The sequence below is a fragment of the Grammomys surdaster genome, unplaced genomic scaffold (genome assembly GCF_004785775.1).
Source record: "Grammomys surdaster isolate TR1022 unplaced genomic scaffold, NIH_TR_1.0 167, whole genome shotgun sequence".
NCBI lineage: Eukaryota > Metazoa > Chordata > Mammalia > Rodentia > Muridae > Grammomys > Grammomys surdaster.
Genome location: NW_021604615.1, coordinates 10,584,957 through 10,601,106, shown reverse-complemented (window position 1 = coordinate 10,601,106; position 16,150 = coordinate 10,584,957). Strand labels below are relative to the sequence as shown.

Genomic DNA, 16,150 nt, shown 5'->3' with positions numbered 1-16,150 from the left:
ATGTTTATATATATATATATAAAATTTCCACATCAGGTATTCAGATATCTCACAATTGTATAACTCAGCTCCAGGACATCCCATATCACTGCCCTTCTGAGTCAACTGTACTCATGTGCATGTATCTACACATGGACACATAATTTAAAAATAAAATCTATCTTGAAAACAAAGTTAATGAGACAAAAGAGCTCTCCTTTGATGAGCAGCAAAAGTTAACACTTATCTGTGGAGAAAGGGAGACATTTTAGAATGCAGTTAGAAATTACTCTGGTTTAGCAAAGTAGGAGTAATACATTTCCTTCTAAGAACCATGACCACTAGGTAGTCAGCCAGATTTCTGGGACCAGGCAAAACTTATCTCCAGTTAAGAAAGGCTTAAGACAATCAGACAGCTGTTGGTTACTACCAGATTATGAGTGCCACTATTGTACCTTTAGGGATCTCTTGCTTTACTGCTCACTGTTATGTTCCACAAGTATCATAGCTTGGAAGCTTTCATAGAACTTTCTGGTATTGTCACAGAAATGAGGTTTACAGGCATGGTATCTTCAGAGATAAGACCTATCCTCCACCTCTGGAAGGCATCCAAGGGCTACAATAGCCTACCTTGGTTTGGAGTCACCTGTAGTCTCCTTACTAGTAGATTTAAAGGAGAAATCTCATGCCTGGTACTGGGGTTTTGTTAAGCAATTTTTATATTATGTCTATGGGTGATTTGCCTGCCTTTATTCTTCTGCAATCCGTGTTTTCCTGGTATGTGTGGAGATCAGAAGTGGGAGTCAGATCCCCTTGGGGCTGAAGTTACAGACAGCTGAGAATGTCATGAACCAAACCTTGGTACTTGGTTTTGTTTTAAGAGCAGCCAGTGCTCTTAACCACTGAGTCCTCTCGCTCTAGCCCCAGTGTTTTTATTTAAATCAGTTTTTACTTTACACTTGTCCAGGATTATGTTAGAGCTGTTGTATGTGGAACGTGCTAGTTACTTTCAGAGTCACTTGTTCAAGTTCTACACCTGTAAATAATCTCCCTCTTCATGTGGCAATGGTTTTTTTGTTTTGTTTTGCTTTTTTGTATTGTTGAGTTTTTTGTTGTTGATTTGTTTCTTTCTCAAGCTTGCATAAGTGACTATTCAGTATATCAGCACCTCATTCAATCTGAATATTTTGTGTCCTGAAGCATGTGAGGCGAGCCAGTCATCTGGGTGTCTGGTTTACCCTCCTGCAAAACAGGAAGTTAAAAGCCCTGCTTGCTCTAATTTCTGTAATAGGAAAAGTGGGGAGTAAGGGATGTTTCTCTATGGGACTAGGTCACACTTGAATGAATATGTGAGGTGGAAAGGAAATAGCCATGGAAAACAGCCAGGATTTTAATTTGGGGAAGTGGAGCCATGCACAAAGGTGGTAGATGAACAATGTGTTCACCCTGGTGATAAATTAAAGAATTCACAATATGCTTTGTAACTCAGCACTGGCATGACCCTGTCCTCTGAAGTGGATCATCCGATACTCCTCTCTGCCCTCTATTAGCTGAAGATCAACTATCTTCTCTGGAGGGATCCTGTTTCTCAAGAAAACCCTGAGAACGAAGGTGTGGGGCATACACTGTCCCAGAGAGCTCAACTATGGACTGTGTGCCCAGAATGGGTGGAGCTAGAGAGGTTCCCAAGGACACAGAGTTCCTCTGCTGAGTGCTGTCACCACTGACCTCTTTCACTATGGCACTCTGCCAATGTCCTGACCTTGTGTTTCAATTTCATTCTTCATGTGTGTATTCAACCCTCATTTCCCAAAAACAATCACTTGTCTTTCATTCTATGAGCGTCTGATGCTTAAACCCTCAGCCAGAGGAGGGAAGGGACTGATTCCTTAATGCTCCTGTGTCCACTCAGGATCAGCACTTTGTACCCAAGGACTCTGAATTTCCCCGACAGAGATGCCTCTGTCTAGCCCGAGGTGACCTAAACATGACTTACAATGTAAATTCTTGGGCCCACCAGCTGCAAATGCATCTCCTTTCTCCCATAAGTTCCTTGAGCAAACAAATTATTTTATGCTTCTGCAGACTTCTAGCCTGTTATAAAGAACTAGTCTCCATGGAAACATAAGCTGGTGTCTCCCCCAGTGCCATAGGTAGGACTTGACCTACATCTGTATACCAAAAGGACAACTCTGAGATTGCACCAGTTCTAAGACTTTATAAACCTGACACATGAAAAAAGGAGCCTGTCATGATGAAGGATATTAATCTGTATAGAAGCATATGTCCAGGAGTATGTACACACATGCACAATGTACAGATTCATATATACTTATATACACGTATACGCACACAAATATATACACATGCATGCACATATATATGCATGCTTACGCACATATCCATGTATGTGCCCACACAGGCACATATACATATATATCCGTATGTGTTTGTGCAAACACAGACATATACATCTATAGCTATACATGTGTATACACAAATATATGCATGCACACTCACACAAGTCTATGTGCACACATGTATATATACACATGCACACAGATACATATGAACATATATGTACATCTACATCACAAAGGTATGTGTACATGCACACATATATACATATACACACATATATCCATGTACATAAGCATGCACACACCCATGTATGCATATACACAGACACATACACATGTACCTGTATGGTCTCAGAGCAAATAGTGTTTTCTTCCAGGCACCTGCCTCCTGACTCCCATGTTGTACACTGCAAACTGTCAGCCCATTCCTAACAGAGTAGCACGTATGGGAGATGCAGTTTTTACTTAGTACTCAGGTTGAAAAATGGATTTGATCTGTGTGTGTTTCTGAGTGTGGTGTGTAGCAACACCATTTTATGTTTATACAGATGTCAAAGCATCACATCTCCATAGAGAACTGCATTAGAGGATTTTCAATAATGAAAGCATATTAAGCAGGTATCGCCTCAATTCCTTAGCAGCCTCTGAATTGGTTCCTCCACCCTCATAAGATACCATAATTGGTGGGTGATTGAGCCCCTGACACAACATGTTGGAGTACCTAAAAATAACTGAGTACATTTTCATATGACCTTTAAATCTTCTCTAGGTATATACAATACCTAATGCAATGAGATATTCTCTAAACAGTCTTGGACTTTACTGTGCCAAGTGCGATGGCAAGGCAAATATGTCTGTTCATGTCCAACACAGACACAATCTTCAAGTTCACAGATCAGGAACCGTGAACATAAGGGATCACTTATTTTATAAATTTAGCCAACAAATATATCTTAATGATGATTTAAAGGCATGTATGGAGAACTTTATTCATTTAAAAAGATATAGTCTAAATTTGTATAATCTATCTGTTCTAGTAAAACAGAAAAATTACTTTTATATAATTAATAATTATATTTTACAAAGTCCCTAGGGTCAAATTGACCGCTTAGTTAGAGATTTGCCCAAGGACAAGTTGACTACCTAGCTGAAGGTTTGCATCACTGCAGCTTTTTATCGTGGGAGAATTCTACACTTTAACTGCTGTGAATTGCCAACAAAATGTCAGCTGTGTCATAGTCACTTAGAACTTACATGTGCAGTCATTGCTCAAATGTGCGGGATGGTTCTGTCTTCAGCGGGGCAGCTACTGCTGTGTCCTTCAGATAGACAGTGGTTGGAGAATGGTCTCTATGACTTAGAACATTCTGGAGATAATGACAAACCAGAAACCTGAATATCAGTCAGCTTAGGATGCAGCCCCTTCCCTAAGAGACTATTGTCGAATGGGTAGTATCAAATGCATCCATTCCTTCTTGATAGTGAGAAGCTTGAAAGATGGAGAATCTCAGATCCCATCTGGAGCAATCCCTGCCCAGTAGAGCATCTGTGGCTGGGAGTCTTTCTGACTTTTGAACAATATATAGCCTTTCCCAAGGAATAACTGTCCTTGATTCATAACTAAAGGAGAATAAAGCAAAGTTCAAATATGCAACCCACCTATTCCTTCTAGTTTTGTTGAAAATTGTTTCCTTTCTTCTTCCTCAACTGTCCTGGTTACTTTTTAAATCCAATCTGGATAGCCCTGGGTGCTTTTTATTTTTTATTTTACAATCCCAAAAGTCTAAGAGTTGCAAGTTCATTTCAACTGGACTAAGCCTCAATGGTGGGCTGACTGCTAATCTCCAATAATCCTCGAAAGTGTGCAAGCAACAGGAACATCCTATTAGGCACACATGTAGCTAGCCTACTATACCCGTCCGATAGCTGGAAGTATTGAGAATTATTTGGATCTAGTATTTCTGTTTATCATGCAACACAGGCTGCATGAGAGCATGACTTTCAAAGACCTCAACTGCTAATGTTTATTATTATTGCAAATATTCTAAGGAAAAGCTTAGTATAACGGACATCTTCAAAGAGACGTCAAACCTCTTACTATTAAAGGATAGTCAGGGGTCCGTGTGAGCTAGCATTTCACACACATGTCCTCTGTGGGTCTTTATTTTGGAAGAATTTAAAATGTTCTTGGGGTAAGGGAATATGTTCTGCATTTCTGTACATTCAGAATACACTGTTTCTGACTGTGATAAAAGCTTGTTTGCGGTAGCTCAATGCTAATCCTGCTGTCCTGCAGAGACACGCAGGGGGATCTCCGAGGAAAGCTGGACAGTGTATGCTCATCTTATCTGACAAGATTCTTTCAATGTTTAGGAAAGTGTTATTGTCATCTTGCTATAACTTGGAGTCACTTGGGAAACAGAAACCTTATATGAGAATCTGTACACATCAGATGGACTAGGCAACCAGCATTGAAAGAGATTGTCCTAATTGATAACTGATGCGGGAGCGCCCAGCCAACTGGACAAAACTATCCCTAGGCAGGTAGCCCTGACCTGTGTAAGAAAGCTAACTGAGCATGACCCAGAGGCGGAGCTAGTAAGCAGCATTGCATTGCTGGGCTTCCTGTTCTGAGTTCCTCCAATGATGATCTGTGACCTGGAAGTGTAAACTGAAGTAATTGTCTCTTCTCTTCAGTTAATTTGATTGTACTCTGTATCATAGCAACAGACACAAACTAGAACAAAGTTGGTACCAGAAGTGAAGTATGATGATCTGACCATGTCATTTTGTGAGGGGATTGTGGAAGTATTTGGAACCTTTGGCTGGGAAAGCCAGTGAATACTCAAAGCTTAATGAACGATCATTCTTCAAGCTTGGACAATAATGCTGAGAGTAACTTAGACTGTGAATAACTGGTTCCTGAAGTCTCAGAGGAACATAAATATGGTATTGGGACTTTTAATTGCTATTTTTGTTTACAAATCTGTGGTTTCTTTCTGGGCCTGGATAATTTCACTTGGGATTGTTTTTCTAGTTCAGCCAGTTGCCTGATAATTTCATGATGTTATTTTTTTTAATGGCTGAATAATGCTAGATTGTGTAAATGCACCATATTTTCTTTATTAATTCATTGGGTGAGAGACATCAATGTTGTTTTTAGGTTCTGGCTATTATGAATAAAGCTGCTATGAACATAGCTGAGCAAGTGTCATTGTGGTAGGATGAAGTGTCCTTTGGGTATATGCACAAGAGTGGTATAGCTAGGTCTTGAAGTAGATTAATTCCTAATTGTGTGAGAAACTGCGAAATTGATTTCCAAAGTGCCCATACAGGTTTGCTCTCCCACCAGAAATGGAAGGGTGTCCCCTTTTCTCTACATCCTCACCAGCATGTGCTATCGCTTGTGTTTTTTAATCTTAGCCATTCTGACTGGTATAAGATAGAATCTTAGAGTCATTTTGATTCACATTTCCCTAATGGCTAAGTAATGTGTTGAACACGCCTCTGTTTCTTAGCCACTCGAGATTCCTCTGTTGAGAAATCTGTTTAGATCTGTTCCCCATTTTTAAATGGATTATTTGGTTTGTTGATGTCTTACTTCTTGAGTTCTTTATATGTTTTAGATATTAGCCTTCTTTCAGATGTGGAGGTAGTAAAAGTCTTTTCCAAATCTTCAGGCTGCCATTTTAGCCTTTTGACAGTGTTCTTTCCCTTTCAGAAGCTTTACAGTTTCATGAGGTTCTATTTATTAATTGTTGATCTTAGTGTCTGAGCTATTCGTGTTCTCTGTTCAGGAAGTAGTCTCCTGCCCAATGCATTCAACGATATTCCCCACTTTCTCTTCTATCAAGGTCAATGTATACTCACTTGTAAGTGGACATAAACTGTAAAGTAACAGATAATCATGCTACAATTCACAGACCCATAGAAGCTAAATAACAAGAGGGCTCAAGGGAGAAATGTATGTATCTCCCTGGTAAGTAGGAATGGAATAGATTTCTAAGGTAGATTGGGGTTGGGTTGGAATGGGAAGAGGAGGGATCAGATCGGGTGGTGATGGGAGAGAGTACAAGGAGAAACAACTGAAATTGAGGGATGAGGTTAGGAACCTACTGAAGTGCAAGCTCCCAGGAATCATGAGGGTGATCCTAACAAAAACTCCTAGTAATGGAGGATATGGACGTTGAACAGCCCATTCCCCATGACCAGATTTCAGTGAAGGGATTGCAACACTGACCCAGCCAGAAAACCTTCAACCTACCATTGGTTCTGCCTGCAAGATGTGCTGGGGTAAAGGTGATACAAAACTTGTGAGTAGTCAACCAATGACTGGTTCAACTTGAGACCCATATTAGAAATCAGGGGCTGAATAGCCCAGTGACATAGCACAGAAACAAACATGAACAGAAAAAAAAAATATCAATGAAATGATTCCTAATGATCAATCTGCTATAGTGGTAGATCAGAGCGTAGCATAACCAGTATCAGGCATATGTTATGGTTGTGTAGCTTGCTGTTCTCGTGGAACTACTAATAGTGGGAGGAGGGGCTGTCTCTGATTCTTTCGCCTGCTTTTGGGACCCTTTTCCTCCTACTAGGTTGGCGTATCCAATCTTAATATGAAGGGTTAAGCCTAGTCTTATTTTAACATAATCCATGTTTGGTTGATATCCCTGGGAGGCCTATTCTTTTCTGAAGGGAAATGAGGAAAAGTGGATTTGGGTGAGAGAGAGGTGAGATGGCAGTTGGAATTTGGAGGAGAGGAGGAAATAGAAACTGTGGTTGGAATGTAATATATGAGAGAATAAAGAAAAAAAGAAAAAAATCTCTGTGGTTTCTGGTCAGCTAAGGCTGAAACATGGGCTAGGATTTACAGGAGACCAGCATCCCTAGGGTAAAAATCTTCTCTGAAGTTGTTCCTTGAAGTCAGCACATAGATGCTCTTGGCCAGGGAAGTCACAGTTGAAGTTCAAGCTGATAGTTGAACTTACCAGTATATAAGAATTGCCTTCCTACTTTGCACTGTGCTTGAAAGCCTGATAGATAGAGCATTGACAAGAACAATGAGACTGGCTAAGGTCAGGCACTGTGTGGCATAGTTAAAATCCGTGAAGAAGGACCAGGGGCCATTGATAAAGGGGTAGCCTCAGCTGCAGTAGAGAACCCAGGACTGAAAGCTTGGCATCATACAGCAGAATTAGGATCCCTGAAGAGAGTTCAGATCCACATTGGTGAAGCTTCAACCTGTTGCAATGGAGACCCAAGATATTGGAAATTCCAGGACCATTAGACACTGACAAGGATAGCAGCATGTATGGAATGGAGCCAGCCTGATCCTACAAGACAAAGCGTCTGTGCTACAAATGCGCAGAGCTGGAGATCTGGGGCCCCAGAATCTCAGGAGTGAGACCAAGATGCTAAATGTTGTACTATTTGTACTGCTAGATCTTGGTTTTACTTTAATCTGATTGATTTTTTTAATGCCCCCAGTTTTCCATAGAATAAGAAAGTGTATAACTTGATTTTATTACTTTCCATGAGCCGAAAGATAAGAGATTTCAATTTTTTTTAAAAAAAAATATACAGTTAAGAGGAGAATGAGGAGATTATGATATGGCCATGTGGGATTAGGAGATGTTTTAGTAGGTAAAGCACCTACACAGCAAGAATGAGAACCTGGGTTCAATTCCTAGCACCTCTACAAAAGCATAGGCATGATGCTGAGTGCCTGTAACCCCATCACCTGCAAACCATTATAGGAAGATTCCCAGAGGCTTGCTGGCCACTCTATCTAATCAGTAAGTGGGCTACGTGTTTAGTGAGAAAAAAAATGTCTCAAAAATTAAAGTAGACAATGAGCTCTGGCCTCTTTAATCCCACATGTGGGCACAAATACTCTCATACACATGAATGTGTACAAACACACACACACACACACGAGAGAGAGAAAAAGAGAGAGAGAGAGAGAGAGAGAGAGAGAGAGAGAGAGAGAGAGAGAGAGAACTATATAGCAGAGAGATGAATAATCTGAATGTCATCCCCACACATTACCCTCAGAAGTATAACACTGAGAAAAGTGGAAGAGAATGTTCCAGTTGAGTTGGTCTGAGTCTGTATGCAGAACTTGTAACAACATTTAGCATTGAGCCTTCTGGGCACTTATTAATAGAAGGCAGAAATAGCAATCAACCAGGAAAGCAAAGAATTATAGAGGAACATTCAGAAGAGTTATTACTAGAGCGTTGAGAAGGATAGCCATGGTTGTGTGCTGACACCGTTGGTGTGTGTGTAAAGGCAGGAGGAGTTTCACTGTGCTGATCATCTTGCCATGCTGGAGATACACCGGAGCCTGTGACTCAATTTCAGTGGGGCCCTGTGAGAGAATGGTAGTGAGGCATAAGACAGGTACTTGTAGCCTTCCCCTGACTCTAAAAGGAAACAGGATCAGCAGGAAGGCCATTTCTCACAGTGCCTCTGCTCATACCTCATCTGAAGATTTGGCTATTAGCCTTGCTTTTAGTGAGTAGTTAGTGCTCTAACTGCATCCCACTGAGCAGGGCTTTGATCTGATAGGGTCCTGCCCTCCATGGGGTCCCGGATGCTGGCTCTAGTGCCTCCCTCCCCTCCCTTTCTCCCTCTGTGTGTGTGTGTGTGTGTGTGAATTTTAGCGTGTGAGTGTGTATGTGTGTGTACCTCAGGGCTCCTGTCTGTGATTGCACAGGGACATATACTCTTCTCTCCGCTGTACCCCAGTGCTTCTCCATCAGCTTGGAAACCCCCTCATCCATGTAGGTCTTGGTCTTTAGTTTTAGTTTTACACATTTGAGACAAGGTCTCTTGCATCTCATTTGGCTCAGGACCTCACACTCACTATGTAGCCAAGGAAAACTTTGAAATTTTGTCCTCCTGCCATTACCTTCAGAGTGCTGGGATTCCAGGCATTTGCCGTCATTCTGGGCTTGTGTGGTGGTGGGGATGGAACACCTGTCATTGTGCATGTTAGGCAAGTATACTAGTAAGTGTGTTATACCCATCCCATATTCCACATTCTTTTAAAAAGATGTATCTTCTAGCTTTTTATTTAGGTGAATTTATTAACTACTCATGAATAAATATAAATATATTTATAATAAATATGGTATACACACAAATACACAAGGGGGTTACAAAATTCACTAACAAATGTAAAGGCTGCTCATTAACTCCACAGGGTGAGGCAGGTGTGTAGGCCTGTTTCTTGTTCCCTCTGTGTCCTGAATGGAGGTGTCAACTCACCCTACCTCCTCACAACAGTACTAATTATCCATTGTCATCACCTAGGCAGAAGCAAGGGCAAAAGGACTCCATAGGGGAACAATTTTGGGTCTTTGTATGTCTCACCTAATGTTAAGTACAGCACAGATCACATGGCTGCTATAGAAATGGGAAGACATAATCACTCTTTCCTTGGGCTGTCAAGTTCCATATGATGATGGGTCCAGAACCGTAGAGTGAGTTTTGGCTACTGTATATCTCTCTTCCCTAGACTGAGTAGGAAGGCTGCTCATATGACATAATCTGAAGGGTGTGCTTTGATGACTGACAGCAGGAACAGGACACCATGCCCAGTATATTCTGACTCCAGAAGCCTCTGCAAGTGTGCAGAGCAGCCTGCAAGGAACTTGTTGAAATCCTTTAACGTCCTTATTCCCTCTTCCCTCTCTTTTTTCTCTCTCTTTCTTTCTGTTTTTGTGTGCATATCTGGATATATATATATATATATATATGAATGAGACAGCCTTGCTTATACACTGAAGGCCTAAAATCAGCCATAGGCCTAAGTCAGCCTGCTAACACAAAGTCTTGGGTCTCTGTGGGAAAACACTGAAACAGATAGCTATAAGATATTGCAAACAGGCAGCTTTGGTGGAAATTTACCAGCCTGGATGAGAATAAGTAGTCATAGGTCTTAGGGATAGTCATAGACCTTGGGTAGCCTTGGTGGATAATACCAACTTAGATAAGGACAAGTGAATCATAGGTGGAGTCATAGTGACCCATCCCCTGAACCTTCACGCAGCCGATACCCTGTTCTGGAAGATATCTCTACTCCCCCTGAACACCTACGCTCCTGCGTCATCCTCTTCCCCACATTCTGCCTTTTTGTGTATATAACCCTTGTGTGAAAAGGTAACAATTATGGTTTGATCAGCCTATGGACAAGCCATGGTTCTTTGCATTCACCTGTGTCCCCCATTCTCTCTTTCAGGTGATTTCCCCAGACCCTGTTTATTGCTCTGCTGGACAAGCACATATACATATATATGTATGTGTATATATAATATGTATATGCATATATATATATATATATATATATATATATATATATATATCACCTACTCCATCTTAATAATGTTATCAGTATGACTTTTCTGTTTTCAGGGCTGATTGTTTAGCATTGGATAACTAACTTATTGAGATAAGCCTACTCATTGAACCTGGAACTACCTTTTTGTCTAGACTAGATGGGGAAGAACCATCCTCCTGTCTCTACTCCCCAGCACTGGGGTTGTAGTTGAGTGCCACAGCATAGCTGGCTTATTGCATGGGTGCTGGGTATACAGAAGTAGTTCCAAAAACTTGGACAGATAGCACTTAACCCACTGAGCAATTTTGCCAAGCCTCCTTTCCTTTCTTTCCTCCCTTCCTCCCCCTCTCCTTCCCCTTCTCTCTTCAACCTCTCCACTTCCCTCACTTTTCTCCCTTCTGCTCTCCCTCTCCACTCCTCCTTCTCTCTTCCAAGGACATATCTTCTGGTGTTTTCTAAAGACTAAGGGACGAAATTACAAAGCTTTAGAAATGCGTAATTGATCCTTTTGCCTGGAAGGTAGTAGCTGGTGGCTCTGTGTTGCCTCTGATAAGACTGACACCTGGCCCACTTCTGCAGTCTCTGTGACAGGTCACATCAGGGAAACCTTCCCATTGCACTTGAAGTCTCCAGGTTGAGACTAGAGTTCTTTAATTAAATCATTTAAATTGTGATATTTCAAAATACTATTGAAGGGCAAGCTAGAGGTGACTGTGTGTATAATATATACTACGTATAATATGGTAAGTATATAATATGATAAGTATACTAATATGATAATATATACTAAGTATAATATAAGATTGATATTTAGGATTTCATATGTGGCCAACTTTCAATAAGATTTTGGCAAAATTATTCATCATGAGCAGAAGCAAAGTGAATAGCACTGAATCCTCCCACAAGGAAAGACTCCTTTTCTCAAGCTCCCCAGAAAGGAGCACTAAACCCACACTAAGTGCTTTACCCTAGAGGCAGCAGCCATCCCAGCAAGTGTGGATACCTGGTTCTCAGTCACCTGAGCAGCTCTTCTTTGCTCTTCTCCAGCTTCCATTGCATCCACCTGCAATGATCCTGGGATGCCTCAGAATGGTACCCGCTATGGTGACAGCCGGGAACCTGGAGACACCATCACCTTCCAGTGTGACCCTGGATACCAACTCCAAGGACAAGCCAAGATCACTTGTGTGCAGCTTAACAACCGCTTCTTCTGGCAGCCAGATCCTCCTTCATGCATAGGTACTGGGCCTGGGAAATGGAAATGTCATGCTTGGAAATGAATGCAGTCTACGCTTCAAATCTGCCTGCTAACCTTTTGTTTCTTCAGGAGGATGTTTCAGGAGCTTCTTAAATGGCCTTGGGCTCTCTGAGACAATGCCAAAATTTTATTGCGAATCTTTATTTTATTAGATGAAATAAAGGATGTGGTTTCTTTAATGTACGGTAATTGACATTTATCTAACATTTCTTGTCCTTAATAGTTCTTATGTAAATATATTTCTACCAATCCTGACTTAAAATTTTACGTGGCTCAAAATTTATAAGCCTACTGCTGCTGGCCACATTTTTTTAATATAAAGCACACCTTCAAGCAAAACCTACTAAAGAAAAGCACTTTCTCTTTTCAGAAGTATGTTTTTCTATAACATCTGTACATTTTAGATAGAATCCTGAAAAGCAGACATTATATTGCCTTTGGGGAAAATGAAGATAAATAATAAAATTATGTAAAACACTAATTAAAATTCCCCATCCAACTTATTAATGTAGAAACAAATGGCTTTGTCAACTATGGTCATAACAGACATCTAAGATGATCTTTCAGAAATATGATTTTAGGAAAATAGATTTTTTTCTTCTAAAACAGGAATTACATGTAAATTACCCTTCATTCAGTTGAATATTTTAACATAAAATACCTATTTGGAGTATTTAATTATAATTACAAAATGAAATTTAACTAAATGTTATTTTTAACCAACTATTTGGCTTAGTTGGTACTTCTGGATATTCTGCTTGAAAAATGTAGAATACAATTGATCTGTGACAAAAGGCTGTGGTGGAGAATTGAGGGACTCTTTCATGGTCTTGAAGACAGATGAGATTCAAGTGCTGTTATTAGTGTCTGGCCTCCAGAAAAGCTATCCCTGTATAGTAGCCTTCTCTGTATCTTCATATCCCTCAGCTGTGAGCACGGTCAGCCTTTCAATGCTCACCCCATTAATAGGAGGCTTGTGATGCTTTGAATATTTTTCATAATAGAGTAAATACAGCTGTCACTGTGAATCTCTTTTTTCCCTTTGTGAAAGTCCCTGCAAATAGAGCTTCTCCTCCTGCCTTTTACTGCTCAGCTGTGTTATGTGTGTGTATCTATATGTGTTGAGTCTGTGTTGTGTGTATTAAGTGTGTATTGTATGTGTATCTGTGTGCCTGTGTTTTTGTGTGTCCACATGGTTGTTGTGTGTGTTATGCATTGTTGTGGGTGCATATGTGTTGTTTGTGTGTCTATGTTGTTTAATATTTTTAATCTCATGGAGGAAGAAACTCTTAAAAAAGCAACTTTAAATTAACCTCTTAAAGGCAATTTATCATTTCTATATTCAAGACCTAATTGTAAAATTGGACCCCTTTCCTACCTACTCCATAGCCTTTGACATAACTGTCACTTACCTAGTTTTGAGCAAGAACTAAAAATCCCTAAGCTCATCACAAGGCATTCATTGGCCTTCTTGGTCTCAAACTGCACTTCCAAGGACAAATGGAAATCAGTTGCAGCAATTGAATAGCCAGGTATTTGAGCAACTAGATATGCCTACATGCATAGAAGTCATATGACAGGAAGACAGATGCTAGCTCTTCATTACACTGTGAGTTTCACTTTTCAGACATGATGGTTGGGGCCCCTGCAGTGTATTCCCAGAGTGATACCTTAGTTTTCTCCACTAGCACCTGTATAAATCCTTTACTCAAGAGGCAATGTTTTTTTGTTTTGTTTTGTTTTTTTTTTCAAGACAGGGTTTCTCTGTGTAGCCCTGGCTGTCCTAGAACTCACTCTGTAGACCAGGTTGGCCTCGAACTCAGAAATCCACCTGCCTCTGCCTCCCAAGTGCCGGGATTAAAGGCGTGTGCCACCACCGCCCGGCAAGAGGCAATGTTTTTAATCCATGGCTTCTTATTAGGAGATAATGTGTGTTTATCGCAGGTGCTTTATAAACTATGACAAAGCAACAAGTGAGAAAAGCTGTTTTCTTTTACCTGGAGCTACTTGCTATTAATATAAAAATACACCAAAAAAATTCATAAGCACACATACATATTTTGCTTTACAATAATTTTAAACATCTCCTGACTGGACACCAACTTAACAGTACAAGGTGTTTGGGTGCTGTTTCTTGTTATCCACCAGCTTTTGAGTGACTGTGGGGTGTCTCTGAGCACAGCTCCTTTCTTTTGATGCCATCTACATTGTCCAGTAGCTCCCCAGTTCAGCCTAGCAGTGCTGGGACCATTATGCTTTGTACAAGTGCACAGGGAATTTCCCACTTATGAAGTCAACATAACAAAGCACAGATGACTGTGGTGGAATGGTGTATTTTTTCTGACTTCTCTCTCTAAGACGCTCCCCCCAAATCTATCTTAATATTTACAGAACTCCATTTGTCATTAGCCATGTTTGTTTATTCTCTCTGACCAGAAAAGTACAACTCAGGATTGTTTTTTAATCATATTGTCTGGGGCAGAAGGAGATACATTCTTCTTGTTTTACTTCACATCTTAGGTTAGATATGTTAGATAGGGGTCTGAGCCTTACCTTTCCATTTCATGATTGGCTGTGTGATTTGTGCGTTGTAGACTGGCCAGGTAACTTCCTATCCCTTTTCTTCATCGTCAATATGCTCTGCTTTCTCTTTGTGTACTAGCTCTTCCAACACCCCGCCAGCTTCCCATGACACATCTTTTCTAAGATTTTCTGCAAAGTTCCTTAAGATCTGCTCCCTCTTCTTTTTCTTTCTGAAGGCCCCATGAAAATGGAACTTTTAAACTTATGTTCTCTCTCTCTCTCTCTCTCTCTCTCTCTCTCCCTCCCTCCCTCCCTCCCTCCCTCCCTCCCTCCCTCTCTCTCTCTCTCTCTCTCTCTCTTCCTTTGTATGTGTGTACACATGTGCACACACATGCCCACAAACATGCACATGTATTGTATGTGTGTCTCTGTATCTGTCTTTGTGTATGTGTCTTTGTATGCTTTGTGTGTGTATGTGTACATGTGTGTATGGGTTGTTATATGTATATACATGTGTGCGTCTGTGTGTGTATGTGTCTGCATTATATATATATATATATATATGTGTTGGTGGATAGCTATATACATATATGTGTGCTTGTGCTTACCTATGCATGTTTGTACATGCGGATTCTAGAAACCAATGTCAGGTGTCTCCTTTAACCATCTTACTGTTTGAGACAGAGTCTCTCTCTGAGCCTGAAGCTCACCAGTTTGGCTAGTCAGACTTGACAGCAAGTCCTGAAATTCACGTATCTCCACCCTCGCACAGCATCATTATGGTTACAGTTATTCATAGCCCATGCTTAGCTTTGTGCATGAGTACTGGGAGAGCAAATTTCAGTCCTCATCCTAGCAAACTGTACGCTTTATCTGTGAGCCTTCTCTTCAGCAAAATAGCTGAGTCTTAAGAGATGAAGTCTCCATACTAACTTTGATAATGGAAATAGAATGTCATGTCCCTTGAAACTCTCCAGTTTTACTTTGCTTAGTGTCTTTCGCTAGAGTTCAAATTCTATGGATCTTCAAAAAGTGTCCATACAGCTTAGATCTGTACAGGCTATTGGCTAGCTGGAGCTGGCCCTCACCCTCAGGATAACTCAAGCCTCAGTGTCTCACTCCATGATGGGAGTCTTGCAGTATTTTGTGAAGAGATGTCGGTTGTCTTTTTAAAGTCAAGTGCTGAACACAAGTTTCATGGGGGGGAAGCTGACATGTGCATGCATGCATGCATGCATTGAGTATATCCATGCAACCCAGGGTAGACTTTCTAGAGTCTCTGAAATGCATCTTCTAAACTCTAATAGTGTCTGAAAGGTTGTATGAGCTCTCTAATTAAAACCTAATGAAACTAAAATGAAGGATTCCAGACTCTGAGAGAGCAAGCATACCACAACAGTGCTACTTAACACCCTACTCAGTGTTAACACCCTCGTTTCCCCGGAGCTTCTGGGACCAGCAGGAGGAACCAGATTCCCTGTTGTTTCTTTCAAGTCAATATTTGAATCATAGTCTGAGCACCCCTCTGAGACAGTGGCCCAAATCTGTCACTTTTCATCTTGGAAGCTCTGCATGGACTAGAATCTTCTCAGCTTTCAGGCCCCTCCACACTCTACAGCAATAAGGCTGCCCTATCAGATCCAGGTTCTTCTGCCAGATGCGGTAAGCATTCATTCTCAG

General features: G+C 40.8%; 1 protein-coding gene across 1 annotated transcript in view; it reads left to right on the top strand.

The window, feature by feature from the left end:
- Csmd1 (CUB and Sushi multiple domains 1) overlaps window positions 1-16,150 on the top strand; it is a 1,525,237-nt gene that overhangs the window by 1,320,218 nt on the left and 188,869 nt on the right. Inside the window, exon 27 of the mRNA XM_028766288.1 lies at window positions 11,737-11,928. Coding sequence (XP_028622121.1) covers window positions 11,737-11,928 — 192 coding nt within the window. The remainder of the gene's footprint in view (window positions 1-11,736; window positions 11,929-16,150) is intronic.